The sequence below is a fragment of the Chionomys nivalis genome, chromosome 3 (assembly GCF_950005125.1).
Source record: "Chionomys nivalis chromosome 3, mChiNiv1.1, whole genome shotgun sequence".
NCBI classification, from domain to species: Eukaryota; Metazoa; Chordata; class Mammalia; order Rodentia; family Cricetidae; genus Chionomys; species Chionomys nivalis.
Genome location: NC_080088.1, coordinates 113310120 through 113327492, shown reverse-complemented (window position 1 = coordinate 113327492; position 17373 = coordinate 113310120). Strand labels below are relative to the sequence as shown.

The window sequence follows — 17373 nt, the reverse complement described above, 5'->3', positions numbered from 1 at the left end:
TGATAATGACATTGTCTCAAAAAGAATTAGTAAGTATTATTTATTTTAATAATTACCTTTTGCTTTCCCAGAAAGTATGTAATATCTACTTACATCCTCTTGTGAAAGACAATTTCTTCTTTAATAGAAGTGGGAGTTTATGAGTCACATTTAAAAAGCTAACAATGGGAGTGTTTCATAGACAAGGGGAAACTGTGAAGATATGGTCATGTGACCAAGGATGGGCACACTTTTCCACCCAATGAGAAGGGATCTTGGTTGAAAATTTCTTCTGCTTTCTTTTAAATTTCTTTTTTTTTTGGGGGGGGGATGTTTTATTTATTGTTTGTTTGTTTGTTTGTTTATGGTTTTTTTTTCGAGACAGGGTTTCTCTGTAGCTTTGGAGCCTGTCCTGGACCTAGCTCTTGTAGACCAGGCTGGCCTCAAACTCACAGAGATCTGCCTGCCTCTGCCTCCCAAGTGTTGAGATTAAAGGCGTGCACTACCATTGCCCAGTCTTTGTTGTTGTTTTTGAGGTTATATTTTAATTACAACAATCCTCACTTCCCTTTCTTCCCTTAAACCCTCCCATATATGCTCCCTGCTTTCTTTTAAATTCAAGATGTCTTTTTTCATCAAGTGTTAATGCACGTATGGGAGCACACACACACACAGCCATAAATATAACCTGTTGAATCCATGTAATGTTGTATGCTATGTTTTCAGGGCTGTTGGTACTGAACCAACTGCTGTGCTTGTCCTAGGGAGAACCACCCCTCCCACTCCTGACATTCCTCAGTTGTCTGCAGTTCTTTGTGTAGGGTTGAGGCCTCATGGGATTTCCCTGTCCAATCTGGAATGTGTAGAAAATTGCAACCAATCAAACTACAGCATTGTAGAGCTGGGTCCCTATAGATACATCGGCAAACATTCCCATATCTCAGGCTCAGGGAACATTGCAGAAGAGGGAGCTGAAAGATTATAAGAGCCAGAGGAACAGGGAATTTGCTGTGAGATTGTGTCTCCTAGCAATGTCAGAAGCTACACCCATAAAGTCTCACCAACATAGCTGCCCAAACATGAACAGAACAAGGACGACACCAATGAACATGCCAAACTTGATGGGGGTGGGAGGAGAAAAGTCCACCAGGCCTCAAATAAGAGGGAAACCACACCCAGTACTGAAAATCTGGCAAATTACTCAGTGCTAGTGAAACTATAGTTTTTGAAAGAAACTGTCCAGTCACTGATTTATTAAACCAGTATAACCCAGAACAGCACTCTATAAACATTTGTCCTGTACCCACAGGTAAGTGCAGTCTTCACCCTTCATCAAAGAAGTTTCATCTTATAACAGACATAAAGCACTACAGAAAACCTTTCTGCATTCTTTGGGCCAGCAATAGTCATCACCAAACAGCCCCATCCTCCACCCCCATGACACATATGCTTGTCATTAAAATAATCATGTTCCCAACTAGGAACTTCAACCTTATGATGTCTTAAAATTCTGTCCAACAGAGCCACCACACTGAGGCATAGAGGACAGAGAGGCCATCTCTTACCCATGCCCATGGGGCTGGGTGAGTAACACAGATACCCAAGGTAGGTTTCCTATTAGATACACAATAGGAAATAGTGGGGGTATGGAAAATTGAGAAGCTTCTATCATAAAACCCACCATGGGCCTGGGAAGCTAGGGAGCTAGGCCTACACTGAGAGACCCTGCTCCAATCAATGGAGCTGGGAATGATAGAGGGAGATTTCCAGTGTCAACTTTGTTCCTCATAAGCATGCACACACACACACACATACACACACACACCCCTAGCCCAGGGAAGGAAACTCACACCTCTTCTCCTTCTTTCTGATATAAACACTAAGGAATGCCCAGCTCAAATGAACTACTTTCAGGGTCACCGCAGACTTACTTTGACTGAAGCGGGCCATCACCAGGGTACATCCATCGGTTCACCACAGTATCAGTCATGGCGGAAGGCTGGCACACCTGGAAAACCCAAGATGGTTACCCAATCATCTGGTCATTCTTAGCTCATGAGTCCCTACTCTATGCCACACATGTGGGGACACAGAAAAGGGAGGGAACTTGATCCGGTTGTTCCACTGCCCAGGAGCAGAACCTTGTACCCCTAAGGGGAAGTGACCCCTGGGAGACACAGCTACCTAGTGATAAGAGATGGGCCAGCATGTTTTCTGTTTATTATTAACACAGGTCCCCACTGTGGTGCTGTTGGGGGCACAGCTGTGGACTTTTAAGGAGATGTTGACGTCACTGAGAACTTGTCCTTGAAGGAGAATGAGGGACCTCAGTTCTGTATTCTCTCTGTGTCTTGGCTGTGGTGTGAGTGGTTTGCACATACATTGCCAGGCATGCCAAAGGGAACAGATATGGGGTCACACAGTCTTTGATTTGAGCCTCCAGACTCATGAAATCAACCTTTCTCCACCTCACATACAGCCTATGGTTGACTTCTTGTCATAGTGGCTTATGCCTTTCTATATCTGCCTTGCCCAGGATCAGTTTACCCTTCACACATCAGTCTGGGAGAACCCAAAAAACTTATCACAGTTTGTTAAACATCTCCACAGTCAGACACAGGGAGCCCACTGGCCCGATGATCCCACCTCTAGGCGTCTCCTAGGAGGAGTGAAAACTCCCTTCACTATAGGAACCTGACATCCATGACCCCAAGTCACCACACCACGGGCAAGCGCTTGAAATCAGGAAAGAATGACTGGATATGCTTGCTTATTGTGGGGGGCCCTCCCTTGAGGGCAGTGCCTGAAAGAAGGAAACCAGAAAACAGTCTCTGCTCAAATGCCTCCTCTTCTAAGAAGACACCTTTCCTGGCCATTCTAAGCCCCTCCCAGGCCCGTTCTTCGTCATCCTACAGCTAAGCATGACATGTGATTTGTCTTCTTGCCAGCTGCATTTGTCTCTCCACCTAGTCAGTAAGAGCCATGAGTTCCAGTCTCAGGGCTGTGTTTGCTCAACTGCAGCTCCTCAGTGAACAAGGGGCCAGCGCATGGATCTGTGAGCCAAGCAGCTGTACGGACTGTGCATGGAAGGATCCCACACCCTCACACGAACCTCTGCAGGTAACCCATACCACTAATCCCTGGGCTCATTTCCTGGGATTCTTCGTAAGTTCTGCATGAGAGATGCAGAAATGTTTATTTTGCAATCAGCCCTACATGCGGTATACAGTTGGTGCTCAATAAGTGCCCATATAGATTATAGAGGTTGCTGAGTACACAGATACATGAAACATTAGAGCCAGCCTGCTGTCATAGTGTTGTGAATCCCTAGGCCACCCTGCATCTTGGACTGCCACAAAAGCCACTGTCCAAATTCCAGAAAGACCCATTATAGAATCCCTCCCCTTCGCACCTTGTCCCTACTTCTCCCTGTCAGCATCCCAGAATCTTCTTGGTCTTCTGCTGCTTAAAGATAAGTGGGGGGAAAAACCAAAGCTCACTTAAGAGCCCTAGCAGTGTCTGAAGTGACCTGGTGGGCTGCACTGGGCTGCCAGGGGTCTCATGTAGTACTTTGGAGAGCTGCAGGGGTCTGTGTCACCTGTGGATGTGGGGGTGGGTTCAAAACTCTAGCCAGCCTCTGTGTCCCACAGCCCTGCACTAAATCATGGTAGACCTGAACCCAACATCTTGGATGTATCTGGCCAGCTGAACCCAGCCTGATGGCATCCCTAGAGGCCTGATGGCACAGACAGATAGAAGTTGCTGGCTTAGACTCGACTCCCACATGCAACCCTCAATCCTTCTCTGAGTGACCCTGGAAAGCTAACCCACTCCAGGGCGCTCACCTCCCAGGCACTGAGTGACTGTCCTTGAAGGGCCTGTCAGCCGACTTGCCTTCCAGGCTCCACCCAGGCAGCACTCTGTCAGTGTTCCCGGTGCACCTGGGAGAGGTGAGAAAATAAGGTCTGAGTGAAGGTGCAAAGACACCTGGGATGCACCGTGTGTGCGTGTGTGTGCATGTGTGAGTGCGTGTGTGTCTGTGTGTGTGCGTGTGTGTGAGTGCGTGTGTGTGAGTGCGTGTGTGTGTGCGAGTGCGCGTGTGTGCATGTGTGTGTCTGTGTGTGTGCGTGTGTGCATGTGTCTGTGTGTCTCCCTGTGTGTGTGCACGCATGCGTGTATGTGTCTGTGCATGTGTGTGCGCACATACGTGTATGTGTCTGTGTGTGTGTGTCTGTGTGTGCGTGTGTGTCTGTGTGTGTGCATCTGTATGTGTGTACGGGTGCGTGTCTGTGCATGTGTGTACGCGTGCGTGTCTGTGAGTGTGTGTGTGTGTGTAAGTCAGGTGTCATTTCTCAGGAGCTGTCCACTGGTTGTCAGTTCAGCTAGGCTGGCTGGCTAGCAAACCCCAGAGATCTGCCTGCCACCCTCTCTCCATTGTTTGGGTTAAGGCAGGCACCACCATGCCTATCATTCTATGTGGGTTCTGGGGATTGAACTCAGGTCCTCATGCTTGTGTGGCAAGCACTTTACCAACTGAGCCATCTTTCCAGTCCATATACATCTCCAATTTAGTATTGAGGGGGAGGATAAAAGCATCCCAACTTTCCTTCCAGATGGTTCTTTCTCAGTATTCACCATTGAGACTCAGGTGGGGTTCACCTAGTTCTATCCTTACGATGGGCCTATGACCCACTTCTGGTCAATCAGAGGTTGGTCCGCTGTGACTGGCTTGTGGATCAGCATATGACCTGATCTGGAGCAATGAAAGCTTTGATGGAATTCTATAGATGATTTTCTTTCTGTCTCCAGTGGTGAGCTGGTAGGGACAGAATCCACCTTGCAAGGAAAGCCTGCTGCAGGGGGATGGAGAAACACTGCTGCTCCACGGTTCACAGGTGTGGGGGTGCTGGATCCCACCATGTCTGAACCCATATTTGTTATTTCGGTTATAAGCCAATGAAGTCAAATTTGAATTGAATTTTTGCCACTGTAATATTCCTGCATTTGTATCCTTGGGGTCCCATGTCAGCTTGGAACAAGCAGGGGTTCCAAAGGCAATCAGAGCTGGTGGGACCTGAAAAATTAACACCAGTCCCCACTGGAACCATAGTAGGTCCTCTGGCTGGCCACTAGGCTCTGCCGTCAGATGCATCCTCTCCAGAGGGACCCTGCACTGGCAATTAAAACTCAGCGACAATAAAGAACACTAATTAAAAGCAAAACTAAGTACTTAATAAGACAAATGAAGTAACAGTATTAAAACTAGGGATGAACAAGCTGGCATTAATTAAAACCAAAGACAAATGTCTTCCCCCTTTAAAAGCCATGTGTGTGTGTGTGTGTGTGCGTGCATGCGTGTGTGTGTGTGCATTCCTAGAAAAAGTTTAAATTGTGCTGACACACTAGATGATGGGAGCAGACATGCTAGGACAAATGAGTGAGGCTTGAGGGTGGGAGGTCTCCCCAGAAAGGGAAAGGAAGAGCAGGGTGTGGGAGGGGAGGGACTGAGTAAACAAAGGCCCAGAGCCACAAGGGATGGGGATGTTGGGCAGTGGGAGGTTTGGTGAATATGGATCCTGGGTGGGAAGAATGCAGTATTGAAGGCTGGTCTACCTTTTCTAAGCAACCTTGGGCACACTCCTTTCATCATATGCCCCTATTTCCTCACATAAAGGCTAGAAACAAAAGTAGAACCCATCTCAACATGGAACCATAAGAGTTAAATGAGATAATACACGTGAGATCAAGACCAGGCATCCAATAGTCCCTTGTAGAGTGGAAGCATCACTAATTTATTACTGCCGAAGTTGGCTGTGTTTTCCTAAAGAGATGGGGGTTCTACTTTGGCTTAAGAATGGCATGTCCCCGGCTTCCTGAGCTCTGGAGGAGGACACGGAGATGATGGTAACCAAGGGAGGATGGTCAGCAACATCCACACAGTAGCAATGACAGCATTGTAATACTGAGGGATTATCACTGTGGCTGATGGTTGGGTGTCCCTAGCCCTTCACTGTGTGGTAGAAGCTCTTTATTCCCCTGAGGAAAGCTTCCAGTGGCCACAGGAAATGCCAGGACCCACAGACTCTCCAGGAAGAACCCCAGATGCAGTGGCACACACTAGATTTCCCCGTCCTCTATGTGGACGGTCATAGGCTTCCCTGTATCTGGTCCCAACAGATCAGGAATTCAGAGCAGATGTCCCCTTCAAACCCACATTATGCTCTGACTATGAAATGGCCCTCACAGGCTCATATCTGAACATTTGTTCCCCAGTTGGCAGTGCTGTTTGTGGAGACTGTGTCAACTATCAGAGGTGGTGCCTGGCTGGAGGAAGTAGATCTCCAGGGACAGGTCTTTGACTCTCTGTTTCCTGGACCACCAGGATGTGAACAGTCTCCCTCACACCCTCCTGCTGCTAGGATTGTGCTTCTGTCATGATGGACCAAAACCGTGAGCCAAGATAAACCTTCCCTCTCATGCAGTGTTCAAGCAAGGGTCCCTAACACACCTGGCACACCCTGGAACCCCTAATAATGGTAAACACAACACCGTGTTCATTAGCCTAGTGCCTGATGTGCATCCTGCCTGGACTTACCTCAGGCTGGAGACCACACTGACACATCCCAGGCAATGCCACATTTCACTACTACAAAGGTCCTAGAAAGTGGGACTGTTCGCCACTCTGTGTGTGTGTGCGAGTGTGCGCACATGCATGTGGTGTGTATGTGTGTGCACATGTGTGCAGATGCCAGCATATGATCCTGACTGTTGTGTCTCATGTGCACCATCCATCTTATTCTTTTTCTTGTGTGTACGTATGGTGTGTGCATTTGCACTCATGTGTGTTTGTGTGTGCGCGCACATATGTGTGCATGGGTGGGTACTTGTGCCTGTGGAGTCCCAAAGCTGACACTAGATGCCTTGCCTTCCTCACCCACCACTTTAGTCATTGAGGCGGGGTCTCTTATTGAACCCAGAGCTTGCTGATGCTGGAGAATCTCATCCCAGCTTGCCCTGAGGATGTCCTAACTGCCTCTCAATTGCTGGATTATGGGCAGCCACAGATCTGCCCACTCTTACCTGTGTCCAGGGACCCGATATCTGATCCACACAGTTGTGTGACAAGTACTTTATTTACTGACTTCTCTCTGGTCCCACCTTATTTCCTTAAGACAGTATTTCTCCCTGGCCTTCAGCTCAGCAAGTAGGAAAGATGCCCGGCACAAGGAACTGCTTGGCTCCACCTCCCAATGTTAAGTAGCAGCATGTGCCACCATGTCCTGCTTTTTAAACATCCATTTAGTGGATTGGGAAACTGAAGCCCAGACAGGTAGAGTCACTTATCCCAAGATACACAGCCATCACCCCACACAAACAGCTTGTGTATTTGAATTGAGGCCACGTGCCCACGTACTGGCTCACTGAAGGCAGGGCAGAGGATCCCAGGAACAAACCAAGAGAGCCTCTATTCTGTCCCCTCCTGGGTCATGGAGTCCCTCCAAGCCTCCAGTCTACACATCTGAACATGTATTACACATCTGAACATGTGTAGACAAGGGTGGGCTGCTGTGTTCAGCTGCCCTGACGGTGCAGCCCACGTCCAGGTTGCTCATGCAGGCAGGATTTACCCTCCCTCCTGAGGCAAAGCTCAGGCTTGATTACCACACTTACGCATGCACTCACAAACATCTACCCAAACAGGAAAACACGATTAGAGGGGACTGCGCATCAGAATCAGACACTTAGCTTAGTGACGCTTGTCTTGCTACGAAAGGACTGGGCAGGCACTGGCTCATCTAAGCCCTAATCATATTGCATTATGGGAGAACACAAGTCCCCTGACCTTCTTTGCCTTAGGATAGGATGCTGAATGGAGAGAGGCATCCACCGCCTTACACCCCCAGCAGTCCTGGTCCCCTCCTGGGAGGAGCATTTTGGTCATCATTGGGTCTCCTCCTCAATCTGTAGCCCCTTCACCCTGAAGCACTATTTTCTATTGAGAAAACAATTTTAAAAAATTGGATTCAGTTATTAACTTGATGCTCTTAGGAAGAAGAACTAGCCGCATAGGCAGCACGGTAGATGGACTTATGACTGTGCAGCTTGCCGGGCACACTCTAGTCTGCCCACCAGGATGTCACCGTCCACCCTGCCAGGGCGCAGAGGCCTCTGTAGTGACTGCATCCACTGCACTCTTGAGTCTGGTTTGTGGTTGGGCTCCAACAGAAGACACTGGCAAAGGCTGGGAGGAGAGAGAGCAGGAGGAGGGAGAGGCTGGGGTGTCCCTGAGTCTCCCTGTTGGGCATCATAGTTTGGCAGTAGGAAGGAAGGATAGAGACAGGCAGAGTATATGACATAGACTATATAGTACATAGAGTACATAGCACATAGAGGATATGACAACCACCACGGTACAGGCCATGAATCTCTGCACAGGATAGCGGGGTTGACTGTCCGGATGAAGGACCCCAGTGAATGTGCCTTCTACATCTGCCGCTTCTCCTCATAGCAACCCTGGCCTTACAGGTAACTCACTAGGCAACGAGAAGTTGGTGAGTGTGGTCATCAGAAGCTCACCCACACTCACCCACTGTGGCCATCAGAAGCTCACACATGCTCACCCACTGTGGCCATCAGAAGCTCACCTACGCTCACCCACTGTGGCCATCAGAAGCTCACCTACGCTCACCCACTGCGGCCATCAGAAGCTCACACACGCTCACCCACTGGGACTTGCCCCCCTACATCATGTTAGAAATCCAGTCTTCCCTACTCCCACCCAAGGGACCACATGGAGAACTAAGGCCCCAGCCAAGAAGTTAAGCAACCCCAGACACTGGAGACTATCTTGTGCTACACAGCTGTGAATCTTCAGTGTAGAATATCATTAAAGTGACCAGCCAAGACCAGAAGACATACCAACCAACTGGTTACAGCTGGATCCTAGAGTCTCCAGACAGTATGAGTGGTCCTCAGGCACAGTCAGTGTGTTGGTTGGCTTCTTAAGACTGAATCTTGTTGCTTAAAGAGGAAGGGTTTTATTTTTCCTTATAGTCTGAGAGGATACAGTCTACCATGGTGGAGAAGGCATGGTGGTGGGAACAGAGGCATTTGGTCACATTGTGCCTGTGGTCAGGAAGAGGAGAGTGGGCAGGAAGTGGGGGTGGGCTATAAACATTCAATGTTGGTTTCCTATAACTTACTTCTGCCAGCAAGGCTCTGCCTCCTGAAGGTTCCATAAGCCTCTTAAATAACATCACCAACAGAAGACCAAGTGCTCAAATGCATGAGGCTATGTGGGACATTTCACATTCAAATCACAGAAGCTACACATTTTCATGGCGGTTGTTACACGGAGTAACTGACTGCTACAAGCAGCACACCATGCTTTCTGTCTGCCCATGCACTCTTCTTAGCCCTGTTTCCCTATTCTCATCCATAGGAGTTGACCTGTACGTGTGACCTCACGTGACCCTGTGCTCATTGGCTGTTCTTGGGTTCAGTCAATGGAAACCATGGTGGAAAGGGTGGATAGGCTGCCAGGGAGCTTGGGCTCCTTTCCTCCATAGCTCAAGTCCAATGGCTTCTCTTGCAGCAGGTGCTGGTCATGGAATGCCTGTCCTATTCTTGGCTAGGGACTAAGAGTGCCCTGTCATTGCCAGCCCTGGGTGTGTCACCCCTCTTGTTGGTTTTCCTTAACCCCATTTACAGCTTACTTCCTTCGCAAAACTCACCTCAAATTACACAATGGAATGATCCGTTTTCTACTGGAACCCTGATTCATGTGCCTTAATAGTGTATGATTTCCATGAGAAGAGAAAAAAGGCACAGGTCAAGTGTGGTGCTGTGTGTTGTTAGTTCAAGGCCAGCCTGGTCTACATAGTAGGTTCTGGCCAACCAGGGATAGAAAGTGAGGCCTTGTGTCAAAACACAGCATAACAAACTAGGCAGCATCCGGTGCCTGGGCTTGAGGAACAGGTTTAGGAGTGAGCTTAAGGTCTGGGCTTGAGTTCAGCGTCTTGAACAGTAGCAAGGAGGGTGCTGGGGGGTGGGGAAGGAGAAAGATAGGTGGAGATGGGAGAGGAAAGAGGGGAAGGAGAGAGAGAGACAGAAACAGAGACAGAGTCCAACCACTGTAATGTAATGGCCTGGCTTCCCTCTCTGCGGCCACCAGGGTTGCCCTGGGTGGTGTCAAGGGTTTTTTGTTTGGTTGGGTTTTGCCTCCTGAAATACCCTTAACTCTGTGCTTAGCTCCTCAACTCCCAGTTTGGCTTTTACCTGTCCCATCATGACCTTCTCTGGCCTCCTAATTTTCTCCTAGGTTTTTGTTACCACAACCTTAGGATGCGGCCTCTGTCGTCCACAAGCTGGGAGTCCCAGGGGAATACAGACAGTGGACATTTGTTCCTCTTTCTCCTGCTACCAACTTCAGCCTTCTTCTAAGGAAAAAGCCTTTCCCAGGTTCAGCCTTGGTGTGCTGCTGAAGCTGACTCCACAGTTCAGCCTGGGGTGATCATAAGACCCTGAGATGACCAATCACCATAGACCCCTTTTCCAACTACAGGTAATTGATTCAAAGCTCAATTAATTCTATAATTCAGCATTTTCTGGACTCTTAGGAGGAAAGCAAAACTGAAAGACACTGGTGACCCCATCCCAATCTGTTGCTGCTGAGCCTCAAGGATCCACACACCTCTGCCACACAGGGCCTACAAATCATCTCAGCCAATAGACACCCTTTCATGCTACCTAAACAAACTTGGATTCAGTTAGCACTGAATGCACACATGCACGCGCACACACACACACACACACACACACACACACAGAGAGAGAGAGAGAGAGAGAGAGAGAGAGAGAGAACTAGCCATCTATAAATTCCTTATTTACAAATTTGTCTCCTGGTCAAAATTTACACAAAAAACCCAAATCAATCCTCAGGGTACTTTTGTGTTCATACACCACATGCACAGAAAGAACCAGATCAAGGGAGCCATCCAACATGCTCATCCCCAGCTGACCTCACTTGAATCTGCACCTGCCTTCTTGTTCCTACCCCTCCCCATCCTGCAGGAAAGCTCCCGTCCAAGGTCCTCTTAGCACCCCAGTCCTGAGTTTCTATGCTTTTTACTGAGGCTTCTGCGGCTTTCAAATTAGCCCCTGTGTGAAAAGGGACTGTGACATGCTTTGTAGAAAATAGGAGTTAGATAAACCTTGTTCAGGCACAAGGTACAGTTCTATAGGTCATGAGTTCAACTCCTTAGCAATACATATTAAGTGAAATACGTAAAGCAAGATTATAAGGGGATGGAGAGATGGCTCAGCAGTTAAGAGCACTGCCTGCTCTTCCGGAAGTCCTGGGTTCAGTTCCCAGCAGCCACGTGATGGCCCACAACCATTTATAACCTCTGGTTCCAGAGGCTCTGATGCCCTCTTCAAGCACCAGATGCATGTAGTATACATACATGCACGTAGGCAAACACTCATATACATAAAATAAAAATAAATACATGTTTTAAAATATATAGTTCATTGTAATAAAATGTCTATGACATATTTATAAATAAAGATGTACTTGTCAATAATGACATATAATGATGAAATTTAAACACGTATAATAAATAATTATATTGTGATATAATATGAGTATTAATGTTATTTGATATACTTATTTGGTTTTAATTACTTCTTAAAACTTATTTTGGGAGACGCACGAAGGGGAGCGAGTGGAAGTCACAACCTGTGAGAGTCCCTGTGATTAAACTCGGGCTTTGATGTGCAGACTCGTCTCACGGTCTGATCCGGAACATATTAAATATAACAGGAGCGATCAGCGAGCTCTCCTCACACTCGCTTCCTCTCACCGGGACACGCGGATCAGGCCTGTTTTATGTCTTATTTTCTGAGTGTGGCAGAGGCAAAGGGCTCTTGATAACATGATTGTCCAAATGAGGCCATTTAAGAGGTGAAGTGCCAGGAGGAGAGGAGAAGTCCTGTCCTGGGGACTGTTTCCTGGCTGCCATCTCTTACAGCAGTGGTCCTCAACCTTCCTAATGCTTGCACCCTTTAATACAGTTCCCCATGTTGCGGTGACCCCCAGCCATAAAATTATTTCATTGCTACTTAATAACTGTAATTTTATGACTTTTATGAATATAATGTAAATATCTGGCATGCAGGACGTCTTATATGTGACCCCTGGGAAAGAGTCGTTCGGCCCCTTCAGGGGTTTCTATGCACAGGTTGAGAAGCTTTGTCCTACAGGAACCTGAAGATGCAGGTTTATCTCATCCCTGTGGAGGCAGGAGGAGGGAAGCTTGCCGAGTGAACCTGTGGGCTTGGAGACCCACCAGCTAGCAAGCAGATGCCCTGGGGCCTGAAGAGGTAACAGTGGAGCTGGGCTGCAGTGGGTTTCTAAGTGTCTTCTATCTTCTGGTGTCTGCAGAGAGGCTCAGAAGTGAAAACCTTGCAGGGAGCTGAGGGCATGCTAACGGAGGCTGCAAAAGGCTCACCCCAGCCTAAGCTTGCTGGCTCAGTTTCTAGGGCAAAACGTTACTCAGGAGGGAGGGCATGGAGGCCTCCATCTTTTAGAGCTGAGGACAGCGAAGAGTGAATCCCTTCTACGCTAACTGTATCTGTTCCTTAATGAGAACTCGGGAGTCACTTAAGCTTACAGGGCTTCCTGAGCGCTGCTCTGGTCTCTTGTGACTGCACCGCCACAAGAAACAAGACAGGAAAATGCAAGTGGCCCCAGGCAAGTCTTCCTTCCTCACTCGGTTGGTTCTTGCTCTTCTAGGAGAGCACACCAAACCGAGCTCTTGTTGAAAGCAGCAGGAGGAGGCAGGGCACCCCAGAATCTAGGAGGAACAGCAGGGGCTGAGGATGGGCGCTCCTGCAGGTTACCTTTCCTGTGCTTCTTCTGACATCCACAGCGGTTCTCCTGGTAATTGCCTATCCTGGGAAGCCCAGAGAGAGTAGACCAGGTGCTTATTTGGCATGAAGTATCCACCGCAAGATGCCGTAGCAGGGCTAGTCTCGGCTCAGTCTCTTTCTAGCCTGGGACCTAGAGCAGGCTCTCAAGCCCCTTTGTACCTCATTTTCCTTGTCTGGAAAAAAATGGGGATTATAACGGAACAACTTCCTCGCACTGAAGTTAGGATGGGGTGAAGTAAGGGGTGCAGAGCACCTAGCAAGGGATGTGCCGGCCCGTGAGACCCACTCATTCCCTGCCTGCTCACCTCTGAGAATAGCAATCACTCTAGTGTGGAGTTCCTAAGCCAAGCTCAGCCTGCAAGGATTCAACAGATACCCATCTCCTCTTCTGCCGTCACCAGCTGCCATCAGCCTTTCCCCTCCCAGGATGGTCATCAGCACACTCGGGTACCCAGAGGCTCTCCTGAGAACATCCTTGTGGTCCTGGCTCCCCAAAAGAATGTGAACCGGTACCTTAGGAAGGTGTCAAGAAATAACCAGGGATACCCAAAAACTGCTGTCCACTCCAAGAAAGCTTCGTCCACTTCCCCATTGCTACCTGGACACCAGACGGAGCTCACAATGGTGTTTGTTATGATTTTCTTAATTGCCACACAAATATGAGAGATTTGGGGTCCATTTTATGGGTCCCCAAGGTGAGGGACCCCAAAAGACACATAGGTGGTGAAGAGAATGTCATAGTTTAGCTGTGCACTAAAACTACCTGGTGACCTTTAAACTGTCAAGGCCACTCCCCTCAAATCTCTCATGTTTATGTGGCAATTAAGAAAATTATGACAAACAGCATTGTGAGCTCTGTCTGGGGGTGTAGCTCGGTTGACAGAGGGCTCATTTAGCATGTAAGCATCCCCCAGCACTGCATAGACAGGGCACAGAGGCACACACCCCCAATCTCAGCACTCAGGAGGTTAAAGCAGGCCTCAAGGTCATCCTGGGTTACCCAGCTAGTTCGAGGCCAGCCTGAGCTACTGACCCCAGACCCCCACCATAAACAATCCCTAATTAGAGAAGGAATCTAGAGGAGCTTAGGAGTATACAGTCCAGGCCGAGAAACAGACTCTGTGGAAAGGCAGGGTCTGCCAAGTGTTCATTTTTACCCTCCTTCTTCGGTTTCTCTCCTTTTCAAAATAATCCACCGCTTTTGGGATTATCTGCGCGCATTGGCTGCCTGCTCTCACACAGGCCCCATCCTCACACAATGCAGGTCTCCTGAAAACCCAAATAGATCTGCCACCCATCAACTGCAGGGTGGTGGGGAGGGTGTGGATATTACAAAGGCTCAGCGTGACTTACTAGCTTCTAACAACCTGGCCAAGGAATGAGTCTCATGAAAACGCCTTGACTTCGTTCCCATCACCCTCTGCCCCGTGTCCCCACGTCCCCTGCACAGCCTCCAGGCCTGCGGAGACTCAGCTGGGATTTTTCTGTCTCCCGTTTGCTTCTGTTCAGTGTAATGACCTGTCAAGTGAGTTTGAGCAGCCTGAAGAAGGGGAAAGGTTTCCAATTAGAGCCTGAAGCTTTGCGCTGACACTGCCAGCTCCGTTTAGCCAACAAATATTGGGCACCTACTGCATGCTAAGCACTGTGGGACACAGCCTGTGAGGGGCACAGAGGGAAATACCACACTCAGATGGTCCCATTCTAGAAACAGACAATGACAAATCACATTGCTAGAGAGTGTGCACGTGGTGCCAGGTTCTAAGGATGCCATTTTAAACAAGGGGGTTAGGAAAAGATTCACTGGGAAGGTGGTAGGAATGATCGGAGGTGGGAAGGGCTAACAGCTCCACTTCTAGAAGCCCCAGCCCACAGGCTGTGTCAGCCTCATTAAGGGAGAAACACCTAAGGTTTGCTGAGTGCAGAACCATGGCAAAGTCCACTCGAAACCAAGACTTACAGTAATGACAAGGCAGTGAGGCCCGTGCTCTCGTCCCCATTTCCTGGAAGAGGAAACAGAGGTGAACAGAGAGGCTTAGTGGTTGACAAAAGGCAGGCACAAGGACCCACGTTTGATCTCCTGGAGCCCATATAGAAATATGAGGGGCCATGATTACTCACCCTTGTAGCCCAGTGCTGAGGAGTAGAGACAGACACATCCTGGGGGCTCACTAGTTGCCAGTCTAGCCCAATAGGTAAGTTCCAAGCCAATGAGAAACCCTATCACAAAGGTGGCAGGAGGTGTTCCTGAGGTGACACCCAAGGTTGACCTCTGACCTCCACATACAAGTGCATATGCACACATGTGTAACTGCACATGTATGAACACACACAAAGGGAGAAGAAAAGACCAAGCCAGCTTATCAGGATTGGCCAACCATGTACAAGGCCACTCGTCAGGTACTGGCTCTCATTCTTCAGAGCCATTTGAGCCTCTCTGTGTTGGGAGAGATAAGGAGGCATGCCAGCTAGGAAGTCCAGCTCCACTCCCATGACCAGCTGCAACCGGAACACTCGGGAAACTAACACGCAGCTTCCCAGCACCTCTGGAAAGCTGAGATCAGACGGAAGGTCCTTGAGGTCCTGCCCAGAATGGGAGGGGCTCCTTCACACACTGATCCTATAACCAGTGAGGTGGAGCAGTAGCGAGGTGTGGGGTGGCAGGAGGGGGGACTGGATACTGGATTTCTCCGAGGAGTTTAGCTCCCTCCATTGTCTGTCACTGTTGCCAGTTTTACTTTCAAAGAACACTTAAAAATAGCATTGCAAAAGAAGTTGTGATCAACTACAGCCACAGTTTCATTTTTATAGCTACATTTTAATATTGAAGAAAAAATGATAGTGGCAGGATAGAGGAAACAGAGCCAGCAACATCACACCCATCTGTAAGCACCTATTTGTCTCACTTCACTGTGACCAGCAGAAAAATCACAGGCTGGTCCAAGTTTGGAAACCATCAGTACAAGAGAACTTCCAGCAGGTTCTTAAATTAGGGGGACTCAAAGATCTGAGTATCTGTGATGACTGTTAAGAAATATTAGTGATAGTGATGAAGATGACGGTGATGGTGTTGGTGGTGATGGTGGTGATGGTGATGATGGTAACGATGTTGGTGATGTTGGTGGTGATGGTGGTGATGGTGATGATGTTGGTGGTGTTGGTGGTGATGGTGATGATGATGCTGGTGATGATGGTGCTGGTGATGTGGTGATGGTAATGATAATAGTAATGATGGTGATGATAATGGTAATGATGATGATGGTGATGGTGATGATGATGATGGTACTGTGATGTGGTGATGAGGATGATGATAATGGTAATGATGGTGATGTGGTAATAATGGTAATCATGGTGATGGTGATGATGATGCTGGTGATGATGGTACTGGTGATGTGGTGATGATGGAGATGATAATGGTAATGATGGTGATTTGGTAGTGATGGTGATAATGGTACTGGTGATGTGGTGATGATAATGATGATGGTGATGATGATGATGATGGTGATGGTGATGATGATGATGATGGTGATGTGGTGATGGTGGTGATGATGATGATGGTGATGATGGTGATGATGATGATGGTGATGGTGATGGTGATGATGACGATGATGGTGATGATGGTGATGGTGATGATGGTGGTGATAGCGGTGATGACGTAAGTGTCTTGAGAGTCCTTCTCATAGGGACCTATTGGTTGTTTGGTTGTTTGTTTGTTTATAGGAACTTCTGAAGTCCACCTTTTATGAACCGGATCCTCATTCTACAGTGGGAGAAACTGAGGCACAGGGGGCTTGGGCATTTGTCAAGGTGAGAACAGCAAAAGCTGGTTTTGACCAAAGCAGATTTGAACCCAGGCCATGTGATGCTTTGTGGTATACCATCACCAGCAAAGTTTCCCAGGTTTCTGCTGATGGTGCGTGCAGGAGACAAGGCCTAGGAGTGGGAAAGAGGTTCAGCTTCAGACTCTCTGGAGAGAGCAAGCTGCTTGGGGGCCTTGTGCTCAATGGCACGGAGCAGCTGTGTCACCTGCCTGAACCCCACTGGGAGTCAGAGCCCACCTGGGAGCCCATCAGGAAAGATCCCGAGGCCACCAAGTGCCTGCCAACTTCTTCCAGCCTGATGTGTGTGCCAGTGGCCTGGTGTACCTGCCATGCTTTGGAGTTTAGATGCTGTTCTCCTTGAAGGCTGAGCCCTCTCTAGTTCGTACCTACCTGTGAGCACAGACAATCGACCCCCCCCTGCGTGATGTCCATTCCTCCTCCTCTGTCCTCAGATCCCAAAGCAATCTTTATAGAACTAGAAATTCCTCTGCCATCAGCTAACCTATAGAGTGTGTCACATACTGACCCCTGTTCCAAGAATCTCTCTAGGGTATGTTAGGAAGATGCTATACTGTACAGGTGGTAAACTGAGGCTACAAGGCCAGGTCTCTGATCCATGTCACAGGTGGAGAAGTAGGATCCC

General features: G+C 48.4%; 1 protein-coding gene across 6 annotated transcripts in view; it reads right to left on the bottom strand.

The window, feature by feature from the left end:
- Positions 1–17373, bottom strand: part of Rph3a (rabphilin 3A) — a 76538-nt gene that overhangs the window by 49051 nt on the left and 10114 nt on the right. For 5 of the 6 annotated variants that reach the window (XM_057763976.1, XM_057763973.1, XM_057763977.1 and 2 more), the window contains exon 3: positions 1911–1987. In XM_057763976.1, the coding sequence (XP_057619959.1) occupies positions 1911–1969 (59 nt within the window). In that variant the 5' untranslated portion in view covers positions 1970–1987. Of the gene's footprint in view, positions 1–1910; positions 1988–3824; positions 3921–17373 lie in introns of all 6 variants that reach the window. The other variant, XM_057763974.1, reaches the window with a different exon arrangement.